This window comes from Maniola jurtina, chromosome 15 (assembly GCF_905333055.1).
Source record: "Maniola jurtina chromosome 15, ilManJurt1.1, whole genome shotgun sequence".
Lineage (NCBI taxonomy): Eukaryota > Metazoa > Arthropoda > Insecta > Lepidoptera > Nymphalidae > Maniola > Maniola jurtina.
Window position 1 is genome coordinate 9,657,431 of NC_060043.1, and position 16,490 is coordinate 9,673,920.

At 37.6% G+C, this 16,490-nt stretch overlaps 1 protein-coding gene across 1 annotated transcript; it reads left to right on the forward strand.

The window, feature by feature from the left end:
* The first annotated feature begins 52 nt into the window (after positions 1 to 52).
* On the forward strand, positions 53 to 15,086 carry LOC123872341 (alpha-amylase 1-like). The gene is made up of 10 exons (XM_045916559.1): positions 53 to 246; positions 1,655 to 1,826; positions 3,777 to 3,928; positions 4,575 to 4,755; positions 8,563 to 8,678; positions 9,800 to 10,036; positions 11,083 to 11,353; positions 12,673 to 12,873; positions 13,654 to 13,815; positions 14,954 to 15,086. The coding sequence occupies exons 2-10, from the start codon at positions 1,656 to 1,658 to the stop codon at positions 14,963 to 14,965; spliced, it is 1,503 nt and encodes a 500-aa protein (XP_045772515.1). The 5' UTR covers positions 53 to 246; position 1,655; the 3' UTR covers positions 14,966 to 15,086.
* The last annotated feature ends 1,404 nt before the right edge of the window (positions 15,087 to 16,490 follow it).

The window sequence follows — 16,490 nt, forward strand, 5'->3', positions numbered from 1 at the left end:
ATGCTTGTCTAGGTTCGCTAAATAGTACCTAAACATTTGAGAAACATTTTGGCCGTTTAAACATAGCCTTAATCAATCAATTTTGTTTCAAGTCTGATCGATGAATATCTCGGATTAGGGTTGATAATTATAATTGAGAAATTAGGTAGATAGCTGATTGTTATCCTTGGACACCTATTTATTAGCAATATCGCGGTGGGTGGGCTCAGTTGAGTTGATAACCCTCACGGGGGGAGAAAACTTCAGGTTAGTTGTTTTTTGTTACGTATTTTATCCTTTTATAGTATTATTAGTACCTGTAAGTACCTTACTTATTGTATTATTACGTATCTACTCAAGCGCGATCGAAAATCGCTCGACTTTTTAGATTTGATTGGTGAGATCCCTGAATTCCCGTGCGAACTGAGGGATAACTAGATAAATTTGGGATAAGTATAAAACATTATCAATGTCTAAGTATCCAAATCGTTAGAGCCGTTTTTGAGAAACCATTTTATCCTTGGATTCCCGGGACAAAATGGTGGACGACAGACTAGATAAACTACATTTCATTACAAAAATGTCTAATGCATCATACCTTATATTATGGGCAATAAAGCAATTTGAATTTGAACAAGGTCGCTCAGAAAGTGAGGTCCAATCTGATAGAGATCATATTATGTCATATTATGTCAATATCAGACCTGACCTTGACCATGGTCAATTACAAGCTTTGTTATCAATAAAACACATTTTGGAAATCACGATCTGATAACTGTTGAGTAATTTACTATCCAACAATTAAGATAAGACAAAAATATAATAATCTTTTTGTTTGTTAAAATTTTGTATAACTGCAGGTGAGCCAATATTTAGTATTTCTCAATGAATTAGATTAGTAATGTACGACAACAAAATATTTTCCAACAAAACTGTAAAACAGTTGGAGCCAAAATATGAAGACAAGGGTTTTAAGTCTGTTCTACATCATTTTTATTAATATCTATTCTTAATAAGAAAACGAGTCCTGGAAACATGTTCATATCCCACGCCTTTTTTCCTCACTTTTATCAAAAGCCCTTTAGCCAAAAGTAAGGAAAGCGCTACGTTTAAGTTTGCCTACTCTTCATGATCAAAGATAAAGTGAATTGTAGTAGGTACTTAGATATTGAACACATAAGTACCTATCTACTACAGGCCAACGTTTTTTACTCAAAGACCTCAAAGTTTCCAGTTCCGATGGCAAAAAATCAAGAGTTATAGGCGAAGGCAAGCGCACTCCACGTTAGGCTGCATTCTACTTGCCAGCAGGTTTGATTGCAACTAAGCGCTACTCTACAACAAATTAAAAATCGGCCAAGTGCGAGTCAGGCTCACATACAAAGGGTTCCATGCAATCGTACTTGAGCAATAACACTTTTTATTAATAATTTTCATGCTGGTCTTTTTCAATTTTATTAAGTACATATATGTTGTTGTAGTTATAGCGCCAATAGAAAACCTGTGAAATTACGATTCACGAGATACAGCACACTGACAGACAAACGAACGGACGAACAAAGGGATGGAATGGACGGACGGACAGAGGAGTCTTAGTAATAGGTTCCAGCTGGGACCCTTTGGAATCCTAAAAACACGTATTAATTTGATTTTAAAGCTTCAATTTTATTTTCAGAATGTTCCGATATATCCTTCTTCTGTCGGTCGTCTGTCTGGCTGTGGCATTCAAAAACCCGCACTATGCCACCGGACGCACCACCATGGTCCATCTTTTTGAGTGGAAGTGGAACGATATAGCGGATGAGTGCGAGAGGTTCCTTGGCCCACGAGGATTCGGTGGCATTCAGGTAAGGAATAATAAGAAGAAAAACGTTTATCTTGACATATGTACCGCACTAGCTTATGCCCGCTATTTCGTCCGCGTGGACTACACAAATACCCCTAAGGGGTTAAAAGTAGGGGTTTGATACCCCTATTTTTTCCCCTTAGGGGTCAAATTATCAAAAACCCTTTTTTTTAACGGATGAGTATGTCATAATAACTATCTGCGTGCCAAATATTTTGCCGGATCCGTCCAGTAGTTTGCGTAGTGCGTTGATAGATCATTTAGTCAATCAGTGTCTCAGCCAGTAAATCAGCTTTGCTTTTATATATTAAGTATATAGATTTAGATAAAAAGTAGTACCTAGCTACCTACAAATATTCTGTCAGTAGGCACCTATACCTACATAATTTCAGTTAGTTACTGTTCGAAAGTGAATCTCTCATAATACAAGTGTTAATTAAAAATTTATAACACCTCCGATAAGTGAAGGTTACAGTAACTAGAAAAGAGCTGATAACATTCAAACGGCTGAGCCGATTTTCTTGGATTACAGCTAAGAACACTCTCGATCAAGCCACCTTTCAAACAAAAGAAAACTAAATTAAAATCGGTTCATTAGTTTAAGAGCTACGATGCCACAGACAGATACACAGATACACACGTCAAACTTATTACACCCCTCTTTTTGGGTCGGGGGTTAAAAATGAAAATGCAGGCTAGAAACATTCCGAAAAACATTTTTACTATTAAATTCTCTTTTACTGTTCTTATCTGGTTCGCTAACTTACTCCTTTTTCGTTCGTAGTATTTTCCTCGACCGCCACTGTATTTACTGCAATCCAATAGTTAATTAAAGTGAAGGTGGGATAAAGGTATCCAGTAACCAGGAATCAATTTGCTGAATAAATGGTCGGAAATTTTATTTGCTGAAAAAGGGTGCTTCTTTTTCAGTGAAAAGTAATACCGCTAAATCTGGTGTAGAGAGAGCTTCTTTGATATATTAAAGGAGTAAATTTAATCCGGTGTAATCTCCTGCGACTTTTCAATTTGAAATCCTGTAGGTTACTTTAGGTATTAACAAAGTCTGACGGTGTAATACGGAGATATATTTATTAGAATGTTTATGGTTGGAATATTTATAGTTTAATACTTAATATCACCCGTGGTTCTAATTTTGTCAAGTCTGTTATGGTTTCATGATAATTACGCTATGGCAGGAGTCATATTTCATTAAAAATGCTAATGTTATATTACTTACTCTATTCCATAAGCTAGCTAGTATCCTCTACCAATATTTACTAGCCCACTCCGACTTCTCTCGGTTGGAATTTCAAAAATACTTTCTTTAACGAGACGGGAACTCTATATTACTATGCATATTATAAATACGAAAGTGTGTTTGTTTGTTCGTTAATTGGTTTGTTCTTCAATCACATCGCAACGAAGCAAGGGATCGACGTGATTTTTTGCAGACCTGGAGAGTGACATATGTTACGTTTTATTCCGGATAATCAAAGAGTTCCCAAGGGATTTTTAAAACCTAAATCCACGTGGACGAAGTCACGGGCATCAGCTAGTTATGTTATAAAGGATACCTACATATAGGTACATATTCAAGTTTATAGGTCCGTAGATATACCTACTAGTTTGTGTCGCAGGAGTTAGTTTCCCTTTCGCACATTATGTACCTATCTATTTACTAATTTATTGATTGACTGATCTAATCTGAACCCTATGGCCGCGTAACTGTTTTTTTAAATTTTCTCACAAGCAAAACCGGGGCGGGTCAATTACTATATACCAGTTATAAATGTATATTCACATAATATACTTTAACAATAATTCATAAAAAAATGTTTTGCCTTTTGGTTGTCCCATATCCGAATCTGCCTATAGATTCTGAAAGTGTTTTCAATTTCCCAGCAAGAACCACGCCGCGTGGTCCCGAGTATTCACATGCACGTTTTTTCAGATTTCTCCTCCCAATGAGAACTTGGTGATCCGCTCCAGAAACCGTCCATGGTGGGAGAGATACCAGCCTATGTCCTACCGTCTGGTCACCCGATCTGGTGACGCGGCGCAGTTTGCCAGTATGGTGAGACGCTGCAACGACGTTGGTGTCAGGTAAGGATGGAAATTCTACATTTTAATTTTTTTTAGTTCACGCTTTTCAATATTGAGGCTAGAATAAAACAGGATTTTCAATAGAATGAGGCGCTTAGTGGTACAATAAAGTGTATTGTGTAAAGTATTTTTAAATACAAGAACCGGAGTAACCGACAGTTGAAAGTGGAGTATGAATATTTTTTCAAGAGACCGTGTAGTAATCAGTGGTTGACTGGTTGAGAGGAAAAGATGCCTAAATATACTTATTTGACCTATTCCTATAACTAAGAAAAAACTAATAAAATCGCATGAGTTGATGGATTAGCAAGCTGAAGGGGCAGAAAGCAGACCATGTCTGTCCCAGAACCGATGGCCGCTGGGGCAGATGTGCGCTGGAGTGAAATTGCGTACTTGTACTAAGTACGGCATAGGACGATCTCCTGCCTGCTTAACTGAGATCTTAATATTGTAGCACTAAGTGTCTAGGTGAGGAAGGCATAAGATCGTGTGTGGTAGCGCGCTTTTGAGAAATGTAGCAGTGAAGGTAAACGGGTTAATTGATTTTTGTAGTGAAAATGGAAACCAAAGAGCATTAAAAAACCGTCAAGCTAATATATTTGCTTGAGCTTTTGAAGAATCTAAAAGTTTTTCTTATTAATTGTAGAATCTACGTGGACGCTATCATCAACCACATGACGGGTACCTGGAACGAGAACGTCGGCACTGGAGGCAGCCAGGCCGACCTCGGCAACTGGCACTACCCCGCTGTTCCGTACGGCAGGAATGACTTCAACTGGCCTCAGTGCGAGATCCGATCTGAAGATTATAGAAACAACGCTCATAGAGTAAGTTTAGCTTAAGACTGCTTTCCCACCAGATAATATGTACCATGCTACGTTGCTATGGATGAGTGTGATATCCACCAATAATTTTCGTTGCTCCACATAAGCTTAGCATTGGTGGAAACGGTTCAACGTTGCTTTATGGACTACTAGAGGATGCCCGCGACTTCGTCCGCGTGGATTTAGATTTTTATAGATCCCGTGGGAACTGTTTGTTTTTCCGGAATAAAAAGATCGAAATTTCGTCAGAATCGATTACACTTTTGGGCCGTGAAAAGGTAGCAGACAGACAGACAGACAGATAGACAGACAAACAGACAGACAGACACACTTTCGCATTTATAATATTAGTATGGATGGAGGGGTGCGTGCTATGGGTGAGAACTACGAATAGCTACTTTGCTACGGAGCTACGGACGTGCGAGTGGCGTAGGCCGTAGACCCCTTCCTCTCCCTACCGTCGCTACATCGCTTAGTTCGATTCGCACATCTACGTCGCGCAGCTACCTTGCGGCGGCGCATCTTCATAGCACATCTAACCCGTTCCCCAGGAAACGGTCACATAGTTTTGTAGCTTAGAGTGTAAAGGAAAAACTGATTCTTCTTTTTAATCATTGAAACTCTTATGAGTCATTAACTTCAAGTCCTTAGTTTTAACTTTTATTATTCGAATGGCGTTGAAGCAACTTTGTCTGAAACTGTTGCCTTAGTGACACTGAGCATAAAATACCTCTAAGTATAAAGTATGCCTGTTGTCATTCTATTTTTTATGCGCGGTATATCAAACAAACTAAGCCTTCTTCCATTACACTTGTAAAATAAGCTATAAGTATGTAGATAAGACATATTCTACTTGTGTAAAATCAACGAATTATCTTACTGAATGCCGATTTGGATACTCCTATTTAGTTAAAAGTTTTAGAGATAAGCTCCCCATTCTCCTTACATATCTACATCTAATGACCTTTACGAATAATCTGGTAATATTAGTACACCAAATAACCTTTAGGCTGGCTAATTAGCCATTAGATAGTGACATTCCGGAGAGACACAGGCATTTAATGAGGCACTTAACTGGGTCATGGTCGAATACGGGCATATTCGGTTAATAATGTCTTCATCAAAAGCTACCACACATTTTTAGGGAGCCTTTAAAGGTTTTCGAGGTTAATTAGCAGACCAAATGGAGATGCTAAGTGACAATAAAATCTTTTATCCAGTGAAAACTACTTTTTACTAGAAAGAGCAGTCGAAACTAGTTTGAACTAAAAATAATAACAAAATTATAAGGGAGTTTGCCCTTCGGTTCTACGCAGTTTTATCTGTCTTACCCCTACATTGTTTTTAAATAGGCTACACTAAAATACTCGCCTGGTCGCCCCTTCATTCAGCTTCACCTACTTGACATTCGTTTCGCTCCTGAGGTTACCGGCTTGCTTCCTGCTTACTCTCCACTCGACTACTACTTCGCTTCATTTAGCAATCACTGATTGCGATTGTGACATTGTAACTGTCATTTTACCGCAATCGAGCACCAGACATTCTATCTGGTCAGAAATCTATATGAGAGGAGATAGATAAATAAAATAGAAATAAATTTTAAAGAAGAGGAAATAGATTTTAATAATCTCAGAAATAGATTTTCTATTGTAGATATACATACCATGTTTAATTTGGTGTTTTTTATCTGCCGATATTTCGACTCAGTTGCAAGTTCACCTAGTACCTATTACTATAGAAACACTCATAGTATTTCCCTAACGTACAGTTATTACTCATTAAACATGCCAAAAGTTCGTTAACAAAATGCGAAAATAATACTGAACGCTATAATAATGAATAAGCGTAGGATTTCTTAGTTCCGTCATACTCGTACAAGTTCAAATTCAAAATATTTTTATTCAATGAGACTTTTACAAGTACTTTTGAATCGTCAAATCTACCACTAGTTCGGAATGCCTTTCCTACTGAGAAGAACCAGCAAGAAACTCGGCGGTTGCTCTTTTTAAAGATACACTGTTCTAATATAGTATACCTACTTAATACTCATACTCATCTTCAATCCATCACCTTCCCCTAACTAGGTACGGATCTTCTCTCAGATAAGGCGGATCATGAGAAGGATTTAGGCCATATTTAGGCAATGGCCCACCATACAAGCCTAGTGTCACTTAGTTGACTTCACACATTTTTGATAGTAACATTATGGAGAAGTCAGCATGCAAGTTTCCTCCACCGTCAATGTTTTCCTTCACCGTTGAAGCAAGTGATACCTACATATTATTTGATTGCCACACATAACTCGAAAAAGTTACTGGAATTGAACCCCAGACGCCCAAATAGGCTGAAGTCTAACTATAGGCAGCCTTTATATGTAAATTGAAATTCTTAGTACCTATTAGTTAATATTGGGTAGAATAATATGTCTAAGCTTGGTCTAAGCCTTCATTTGATTGAATTATATTCAGCACAATAGTAATATACACACGTACCTAATCATATTTTCTCCACATACAAATACAATGGGTCTTTATCTAGCTAACTAGTAACTACATAGTAGGTACGAGTAAGTATATGAAAATTAATAATTACAATCAATCTGCCTTTATGATTGGCAAATCCAAAATACACGGGTTATGTAATCATTTGTGATATAACATTGTAGTTAATATTAATTAGGAGAATTGTAAGCTTTCAGAGGAATAACTTTGTCTTTAGGTAGTTCACCTATTCTTAAAATCGCTGTGCTCGTCGTTGAATTCGACGTCGAAACTTAATAATTACCCAACTTCAATTATCAAACTTTTTGGGGTTATGTGTTTTTTTAGCAATTAAATATTATTACTATGACGAAACCTGCATGCCATGAGTTCTCCATAATGTACTCAAAAGTGTGTGATGTCTGAAATTGCTTATTGGACTGTCTAGATTTCTCCATCAACCTACTGTATGTAGGATCTTTTCATAATTCACACGAACATTGGTTTCAGAAAACCGTTCATATTTATCAATTGCAAACACATAAATAATAAATACCGCTTATAACCGCACGTGTTATAACACGTAAATAAATCGTAAGCTAATATTAAAATTGAGGTAATAAATCCAAATGTGATTTACGAAATGGATTTAGGGGATTTGCGTATTTGGGTATTCACATTGTCATTGTAATATCGTCATATCTGATTTAGACGGGAGCGAGAGCGAATTGAAGGCTTTCATTCTGAGATTCGAATTAGAACATCGTTGAATATTAATCGGGCTTGTAATCCTTTGACAGCCGTTTTACTTATTGCCAAGGCAAACTGTGGTGATAGAACTAGGCTTCAAAGTTTCAAGAGAGTCAAATACGAAAAAATTTAAACAGTTGACTTGCCAATTTCTGATAAGTATCCCGGGCTATCTGCTATCTATAGGTACCCAAGGATCAACAAGTTAAATATTATTTAGCTTTAATCTGCTACACACAGACAAAAATATAATACGAAGAAACTCATAGATTATTTTTAATGCTTCTTCTTATCTTAATGTAATATTTTTTTATCTTAATTAAGTATTTCCAGTATAATCTCATTATTACTATATTTTAACAAAATTTTTACAAAAATAAACAGAAATAACGAAAAATTAAATAACAGAAAAAAACAACAAAAAGTAAAATAACACAAAAAACTAAAAATATAATAACAGAAACAACATACACTAAGGTGACGAAAGAAAATTAACACAATATAATATAATTAATAAAACCTAAGTGGCGTGGCGCTTCCAAAATCAATGATGTACCTATCATTACATTATTTATTATAGGTACGTAATTGTGAGCTGTCAGGCCTCAAGGACTTGAACCAGGGTACGGCTCATGTACGAGACATGATCGTCAACTTCATGAACAGTCTCATAGAAATGGGTGTTGCTGGATTCAGGTAAGCAGTCTTCTTGTATTTTAGGATTTAGGTTTTTAAAATCCGTAGGAACCTGCTGTCCGTCAGCTGGGACCCTGATTACCTTGCCTACGTTGCTAAAAACTGCTATTTGTGTACTGTAAGGGCCGGGGCACATATGGCGGAGCGCAGCGCAGAGCATTTTTCACAGTCAAAATATAATCGACATTGTCCTCATTGAAATAATGTCTAAAATCAATTGTGTATCCCTGCGGATAGTCGCGCATCCGCGCGCAGTCCCGCGCGTGCTCGCGCATTCCCTGGTACAAATTCGCATAATGTGTCACGCGATTAGAAAATTTCTCGGGCATGCTCTGCGCTGCGCTCCGCTCCGCCATATGTGCGCCGGCCCTAATTTGTAGGGTTCCGTACTTGAAGGGTGTCAACACAACAGGACCCTATTACTAAGTCTTAGCAGTCCGTCTGTCCATCCGTCTGTTCATCCATCTGTCTACCTGTTAGCAGGCTGTATCTCATGAATCATAATTTCAGCCAATCACAACAATTGCGATTGTAATAACGATGCAGGTTTTCGGGAATCAACCTACTGACCTGCTTATTAATAATGATGTGATATCCGGCTGAGTTTGTACATTGTTGTGGGCTCTTCTCAGACCTGAGCGCGTTTGGAACCCTCATAGCTTTAGTTTTAAGTTTACGTTTAATAATTCAGATGATCAAAAGGCGTACAATGAGAAGAACAAATTCGAGAGAAAAAAGGTAGCATAAATTATATGAAATTAATTCAAAAATTGAAAGAGATATATTTGTCGGACTGCACTTTCGAAGAAAAGATTAAAGCATTTATTGGTTTTATTATTGGGGAGATTATGAAGTATATTTCGGTTTGGTTTGGGGATAATGACATCTGCACATGGCTGCTTTCTAAATCAAATTATGGATAGTGAGAAAGACTTATTTTGTTAGATTAAGAATTTTGTTGTATTGTTGTATTTAATTAGATTATAATAGGGCTGACATGTACTTTTAAATGTATCAAAGCCCTTAAATAAATAAAGAAAAAAAAAAAAAAAAAAGGCGTACAATGGTAACTACGTTGAATAAATGATTTTGATTTTGATTTGAATGTCTCATATTCATAGGATTGACGCAGCTAAGCACATGTGGCCCGGCGATCTCAACGTGATCTACAACAGACTGAGGAACCTCAACACTGCTCACGGCTTTCCCAACAACGCTCGTCCCTACATTTACCAAGAAGTCATTGATCTTGGCGGTGAAATCATCTCCAGGGATGAGTACACTCCTTTGGCTGCAGTCACTGAGTTCAAATACGGTTTGGAGCTTAGCCGTTGTTTCAAAGGAAATAACCAACTTAGGTTAGTACTGTTATTTTTTTAAAGAATATTAGCCATGCTAATTAATCATGACTAGTACTCCCCTTTCCCCTCCAACTAAGCGCTAAGCATATGCTAGGAGTGGGTACGACAATAGTGCAACGGGTGGGGTTTGAACCGCCGACCTTTCGGAATTCAGTCCGCTCCTCAACCGTTGAGCTATTGAGGCTCTTTTTTTAGGACTGTATGACTGTACTGATTCTGTCCACGTGGACTATACAAATTTCTAACCCCTATCTTACCCTTATAGGAGTAGAACTGTGAAATATCCTTCCTTAGCGGATGTCTACGTCATAATAGCTATTTGCACGCCTTACAGCCCGAGCCGTCTAGTATTATGAGCTTTGCGTTGATAGATCCGTCAGGGTGCGTTGATAGATCAATCAGTCTGTGCGCTAATAGATTAGTCAGTTAGTCAGTCACCTTTTTTACATTGATATATTTGGATAGTACTAAAAGTTTTACCTATTTACGACAACGCATATTGCACCAAACACACAAAACGTGACCAAAAGCGACTTGCCTCTTCGTTTCTAATTATCGAAAATGACAAACAAAATGAGACAATCACTCGAGTGAACAATAACTCCGAATGACCCGTCTGATTCCATCTTCACAGAATGGAACGAACGAACTTGGCCGTTAGCTTTCCTCCGTGCCTCAAGGGCATGGAGGAAAGCTAACGCAGAGCAGGGTAAGGGCAGGGTTAAGCTATCTGTACAGAACTACCCGTTACACTAACATTTGATATTAATAATATAATTAACCTTAATGGGTACTTTTCTAAAAGATTTGGATGCAAAATAATCTGGGACTATTATCTCAAGTATCATATAACCATGTTTTTTTTGCAATAAAAAAACCATGGTTTTATGACCAACTCATGGTCATAATCTCCCATTAGAAAAATTCTAACCTACATGCATTCTTTCTTCTCCTGTCTTGTTCATCTGTATTTTCTATGTAGGTTTCATACATTGTGTGTATTAAAGTTTCTCTTTTTATTCTACTTTTTCTTGCTCCTGCAGGTGGTTGAGCACCTTCGGACCGAGCTGGGGTCTCCTCGCCTCAGGTGACGCTTTAACCTTCATCGACAACCACGACAACCAAAGAGGCCACGGTGCTGGAGGTGCGATCCTCACCTACAAGAACGCTCGGCAATACAAGGCAGCCATCGCCTTCATGTTGGCCCATCCCTACGGCAAACCGCAACTAATGAGCAGCTTCGCCTTCACGGATACTGAGGCTGGACCTCCTCAGGATGGCTCTGGAAATATCATCTCCCCATCCATTAATTCTGTAAGTTTTATTTCAGCTAATCATGATTAATGCTCCCCTTTCCCCTCCGATTAAGCGTAAAGCTTGTGCCAGGACTTGGTACAATAATAGTGCAACGGGTGCGGTTTGAACCGCCGACCTTTCGGAATTCAGTCCGCTTCTCAACCGTTGAGCTTCTGAGGCTCTCATAAAAATTATAGAGACGATATCAAAGGAGAGCCATTTAGTAGTGACTACCAGTAGGCTCCTAACTGTATGTTGTTAATTTGGCAGCTCAAAAAATACCTAAAACCTTCTCCAAACAAGACATATTTTATTCAAAAAAACTTGTTTACAGGCCATCTTGATTCATCAGTTCGTTCATTAGTAATGAATCTAGCTTTCGAATCATTATAGGACCTTTGATTAGGAATGAGGGCATTAAAAGGCTGTACCTATTCTTTATTCATGATTGAACGCTTTAAGTACTAATATGGCAGGTCAACCCACCTAGAAGTACCATTTTAGGTTGATGACATGCACGTTTTGCCAAAAACTGAGATGCCCCCGATTATGTAACATGCATGCTGATAGAAAAAAAAACAAAAACCAGCTATATTACAATGTACATGTCAAATAACAGTATCACTTCATAACATCAACAATTCACGCTTATTGATTTTTTCCCTAGAGTATTCTAACCATAGAGTGTGCTTTAAAGAGTATGAAAGATACGGGTTCTACGATCGTAATCCTAATTAATATTATACCTAATTATACTAGTATTGATCATAATGATTATTGATTACAATACTCAAGGCTCAAAAGCTTAACGTTAACTCGTCCATGATCACTTTATCAATGTTAACTTGACACCAAAATAATGGCGCAGCGTATTTTCTCAATATTTTGAATTAGTAATTTAGAGGATATTATATAAGTACGATTAGCATAATGTTACATGAGCAGTGTTAGCCCTCTGTATCTTCCTTTTATATACTCTAAGATTTGGGCCTATTTGAACTGACCATTGGTCAACTTGCCCAGTATAAATAATGTAATATTGTATATATTTATATATATATTGTTCCATTCTGTAGAACGATGGTGTCAGTATACGATTAAATGAATTTATTATTTATTCCCTTTAAAAACGGCGGATGGCTTAAAATGGTCTTAGTATTGTGAACACCCAGTTTAAAAGTTAGGAATCCGAATTTTAAGTTCAAATGCCACTGTGCACTCTAATATATCCTACGCCGGCGGCTAGACTCTGTTGTTATTGGCTCCTGACCGACCAGGACATTTATTATTTTTATATTTCTCGATTATTAATTTTATATTTTACTTCTTTATAATAGGACGGTTCATGTGGTAACGGATGGATCTGTGAACATCGCTGGCGTCAAATCTTCTCCATGGTAGCTTGGCGTAACGTTGCTGGTAACGCCAACTTAATCAACTGGTGGGACAATGGAAGCAACCAGATCGCCTTCTGCCGTGGATCCAACGCTTTCGTTGCTTTCAATAATGACAACTGGAACTTACGCCAGGATTTGCAGGTATATTATATTACGGCACTTACTTATTTTATGCAGCATTTTGCGAATACCGTGCCAGAAATGCCAATCAACGATTCAAATTCTGTATAAACATAGAATTGTTATATCACACAATGTGAAATTCAACATTTAAGACGTAATGATCACAGCATTTGGATCCGCTTAGTAGTGAAACTGAATATTTAACTAAAACCCCTCATTATACCTACCTTAGGCCTGCAAGTATAATATTGTGATTAAATAAGGATTCATGAATATCGTATTCGCCAGAGGTCTCTAATTAGTTCTCTGTTAGAATTAGTTCGGTGTCTTCACAGGTTTCAGAGCTCCTATGGGCTCTGCTAAATACCTTTGAAGTCACCCGTTTTTGTGACGCGATAATACTAAGTATTTTTGTTCTTTTTTTCTAATTTCAGACAAGAGTAGATGTTTTAGACCTTGTTTTAGACTATGAACACACAGTACATAATAGTACCTCCCTATGTATAAGATGACATTGATGAATTACCTAAAACCATACCACCAGTTGAATATCGAACGTTTATCATAATACCGAATAGTAAAGCGAAGCAACGCTTACACGTATACAAATGAGAGAATGAGAAATTGTATTCTTCGTTGTATTCTGTCTTGCTCACTCATATTGGCAACAATTTGCGCTGCCCAGGCGATGAGATTTCATCGCTATGTTCATTCGTTTCAATTTTTGCAGTTCTGGTAGATTTCCCATCACAAAATTCCTTTAATAAGCTTCTGAATTGATGATACCTTTTCCAACAGACCTGCCTCCCAGCTGGTAACTACTGTGACGTCATCTCAGGCTCGAAGGAGAACAACCGTTGTACTGGGAAGACTATTACTGTTGGCTCCAATGGCCGCGCTATTATCTCCATCAATGCTGATGATTACGACATGATACTTGCTATCCACCGTGGCAGTGAGGTTAGTACACCCTTAAAATATTTTTATGACGTGAGTTCTTATATAGGGCGTAATTAGAACGCTAGCAAAAACGAAGACAGGTAATAGTAATGATGATTACTGATACGATACCACAAAAAAACATGAAAAATATATTTTAAAAGTGCGCAATGTATTGCAAAAAACCTGACTTAAAATAGAGGTCAACGAACGTTGCGTAGGTACTAGATGCCGCGTCGTAGGTGGGTCATTGACCTCGAGTTTGCACGCTATACATTGCGGGTTTGAAAAATATTAAATCAAGTGTAAATGGTTATTAGGATTAGGTTGTGCTTAGGTAATATGATAATAGCGCTAAAGTTTTGCTAGAGCTCTAGTTACAGCCTGTGTATACTTCGTCTAGCTAAGAGATTAGCGTTTCGGTGTGATATCACCGCATAGAAATCAATCAGGGGTATGAGTTTATGGAAACTGTTATACCCTGTTAAACTATCCCGCTTCCATCTTTTATCTGAATCCAAGATATGGCTTTATCCAAATTTTATCCAGGCGAGGCCTCAGGAAATCCTCTAGTGTAGGTATTATTACAAAAATTCACGTGGTTCCTAATGAAACAACGTGACACCGTTATCACGTATGATCCTTGTCAAGGGAAATTCGGACAGCCAATTTTCCGTGAAAGCTTTTGCTATTTAAAATGGATCTGTATGCAATAGGTAGGAATGAAAGCGAATAATTTCCAAAATAAATAGAGGCGCTAGAGTTATAAAGGGAACTCTATAAAATATTCTATACTATAGTAAAAATCACAATGAAAGAAGTTACACACGAACAAACACGGATTATAAATATGTGTAATCTTTTACTGTACATCTATTATGATGTCTTCAACTTCATACGCGTGGATTAAAAAAATCCGTGGAAGGAACTTTTTGATTTTCTTGGTTAAAAAGTAGCCTAGGTCCGTCTCTGGGAAGTAAGCTATCTTTGTACCGAATTTCGTTAAAATCGGTTAGCAATGAACTTCAAACAAGAACATTAGATACTTATTAGGTACTTAGGTACCTACCAACCGACTTCAAAAAAGGAGGGGAGGATTCGTCGGAATCTTTTTATTTATTTCTTCTAATTTATTCTTATAATTGATCGTTTGTTTCAGTCCCGTCTGTAAAACATCGAGATTGAATATGCTAATGAAGAATGCAGGAGAGGAGAGCGACACAAAGACTATGAACACTATCATTGGTAGCGATAAGTTATCATTTTTGTAAATAAAATAACAATATATTCCATGAATTTGTTTAATTTATTTTATTACTTGCCCGATTTGAACTTTTGTACGACGCTAAGTTGAGAACTTTTAAAATGATTGTGATAAATAAATAAGTACCTAGTAGTATTATGATGAAGTCTCTAATTCACGTAGAACCTACTGTTTCAAGCTTCAAATTCAAACTCAAAATGTTTTACTCAATTAAACTTTTAAAAGTGCTTTTGAATCGTCAAAATAATCTACCACTTGTTCGGAATGCCGTTCCTACCGAGAAGAACCGGTAAGAAACTCGGCGGTTGCTCTTTTCAAGTGTTCAATTTACAATAATATGTCATATGCCTCCATCTGCTAGGTGATTTGCTAACTCACTGTCTAACACTGAATGAGCCACCGAGGTTGGTTCGTTCTACATTGCTGCTTCACCGGGTGATAATGAAATATTTTTCGTAGAAAACCTTCAATGGATTAAAAAATGAGCTCGGTGGCTATCAATCAGTGTTAGACACTGAGTTAACGAATCACCCCGCTGCTGGGTGCAAACTAAGTCACCATCATCAACCATATACGTTCACTTCAGGACATAGGTGTGTTGTAAGGACTTCCACGTGCTACGGAAATGCTGCCTGAATACAACGGCTCCTTGTTACTCATTTGATGGCATCTGCCCACCTAGTGGGCAATCTTTCAACGCTGCGTTTTCCGGTCCGAGGTGTTCATTTCAGCACCTTAATAGATTAAATGCAAGCAATCAGCCTGTTTGCGTCCACTGCTGGACATAGGTAGGCCTACCCAAGAGCGTGCCACCACAATCGTTCCTCCGCCTTCCTCATCCAGCTACTTCCCGCTATCTTCTTAAGGTCATTAGTCCAGCGGGTTAGAGGTCGTCCCACACTACGCTTGCTGATACGCGGAAGTTCGATGCACCAAGACAATAAATGCACAAATATATTACACCCACAGGGTACACCCACAGGGTATATACACCCACAGGGTACACCCACAGAAATCTTAATAACAAGGCAATATGTTATTAAGTTTTATGTGCGTACACCACTAGCTGAGTAATAAAATGGGTAGGCAATATCTAAAGTGAATCAGGCCGAACAGGTTTTAAAATTTTTAAATATATTTTTCAAACTAAAATAGCCGTTGGATGTCAAATTAAACTAGTCAGCGCAGCGTTCCATTGTTCAATTTTCATTACTAGGCTAATCTTATTTGAAGCTTTTACCGAAACACGGTTTTGGAATACAGAATAAACATTTTTGATTTTTTAAATATATTTTAATCTTGTTATAGGCTAGGCTTCAATTGCTTTTATCACGGCTTTGTCCGTGTGAAAGTCAGAGTACATAAACTTACTACTGTACTTATCTATTAGCGGATTTGAGAGTCAATGTATGTTATAAAGAGAAAGGTTTGC

What these genes read in the sequence shown, in the direction of transcription:
- LOC123872341 (XM_045916559.1), top strand. Translation starts at nt 1,656, where the DNA reads ATGTTCCGATATATCCTTCTTCTGTCGGTCGTCTGTCTGGCTGTGGCA. An exon ending in AAAGGAAATAACCAACTTAG is followed by an intron (nt 10,037 to 11,082) that starts GTTAGTACTGTT and finishes TTGCTCCTGCAG; the next exon opens with GTGGTTGAGCACCTTCGGAC. An exon ending in TCTCCCCATCCATTAATTCT is followed by an intron (nt 11,354 to 12,672) that starts GTAAGTTTTATT and finishes TCTTTATAATAG; the next exon opens with GACGGTTCATGTGGTAACGG.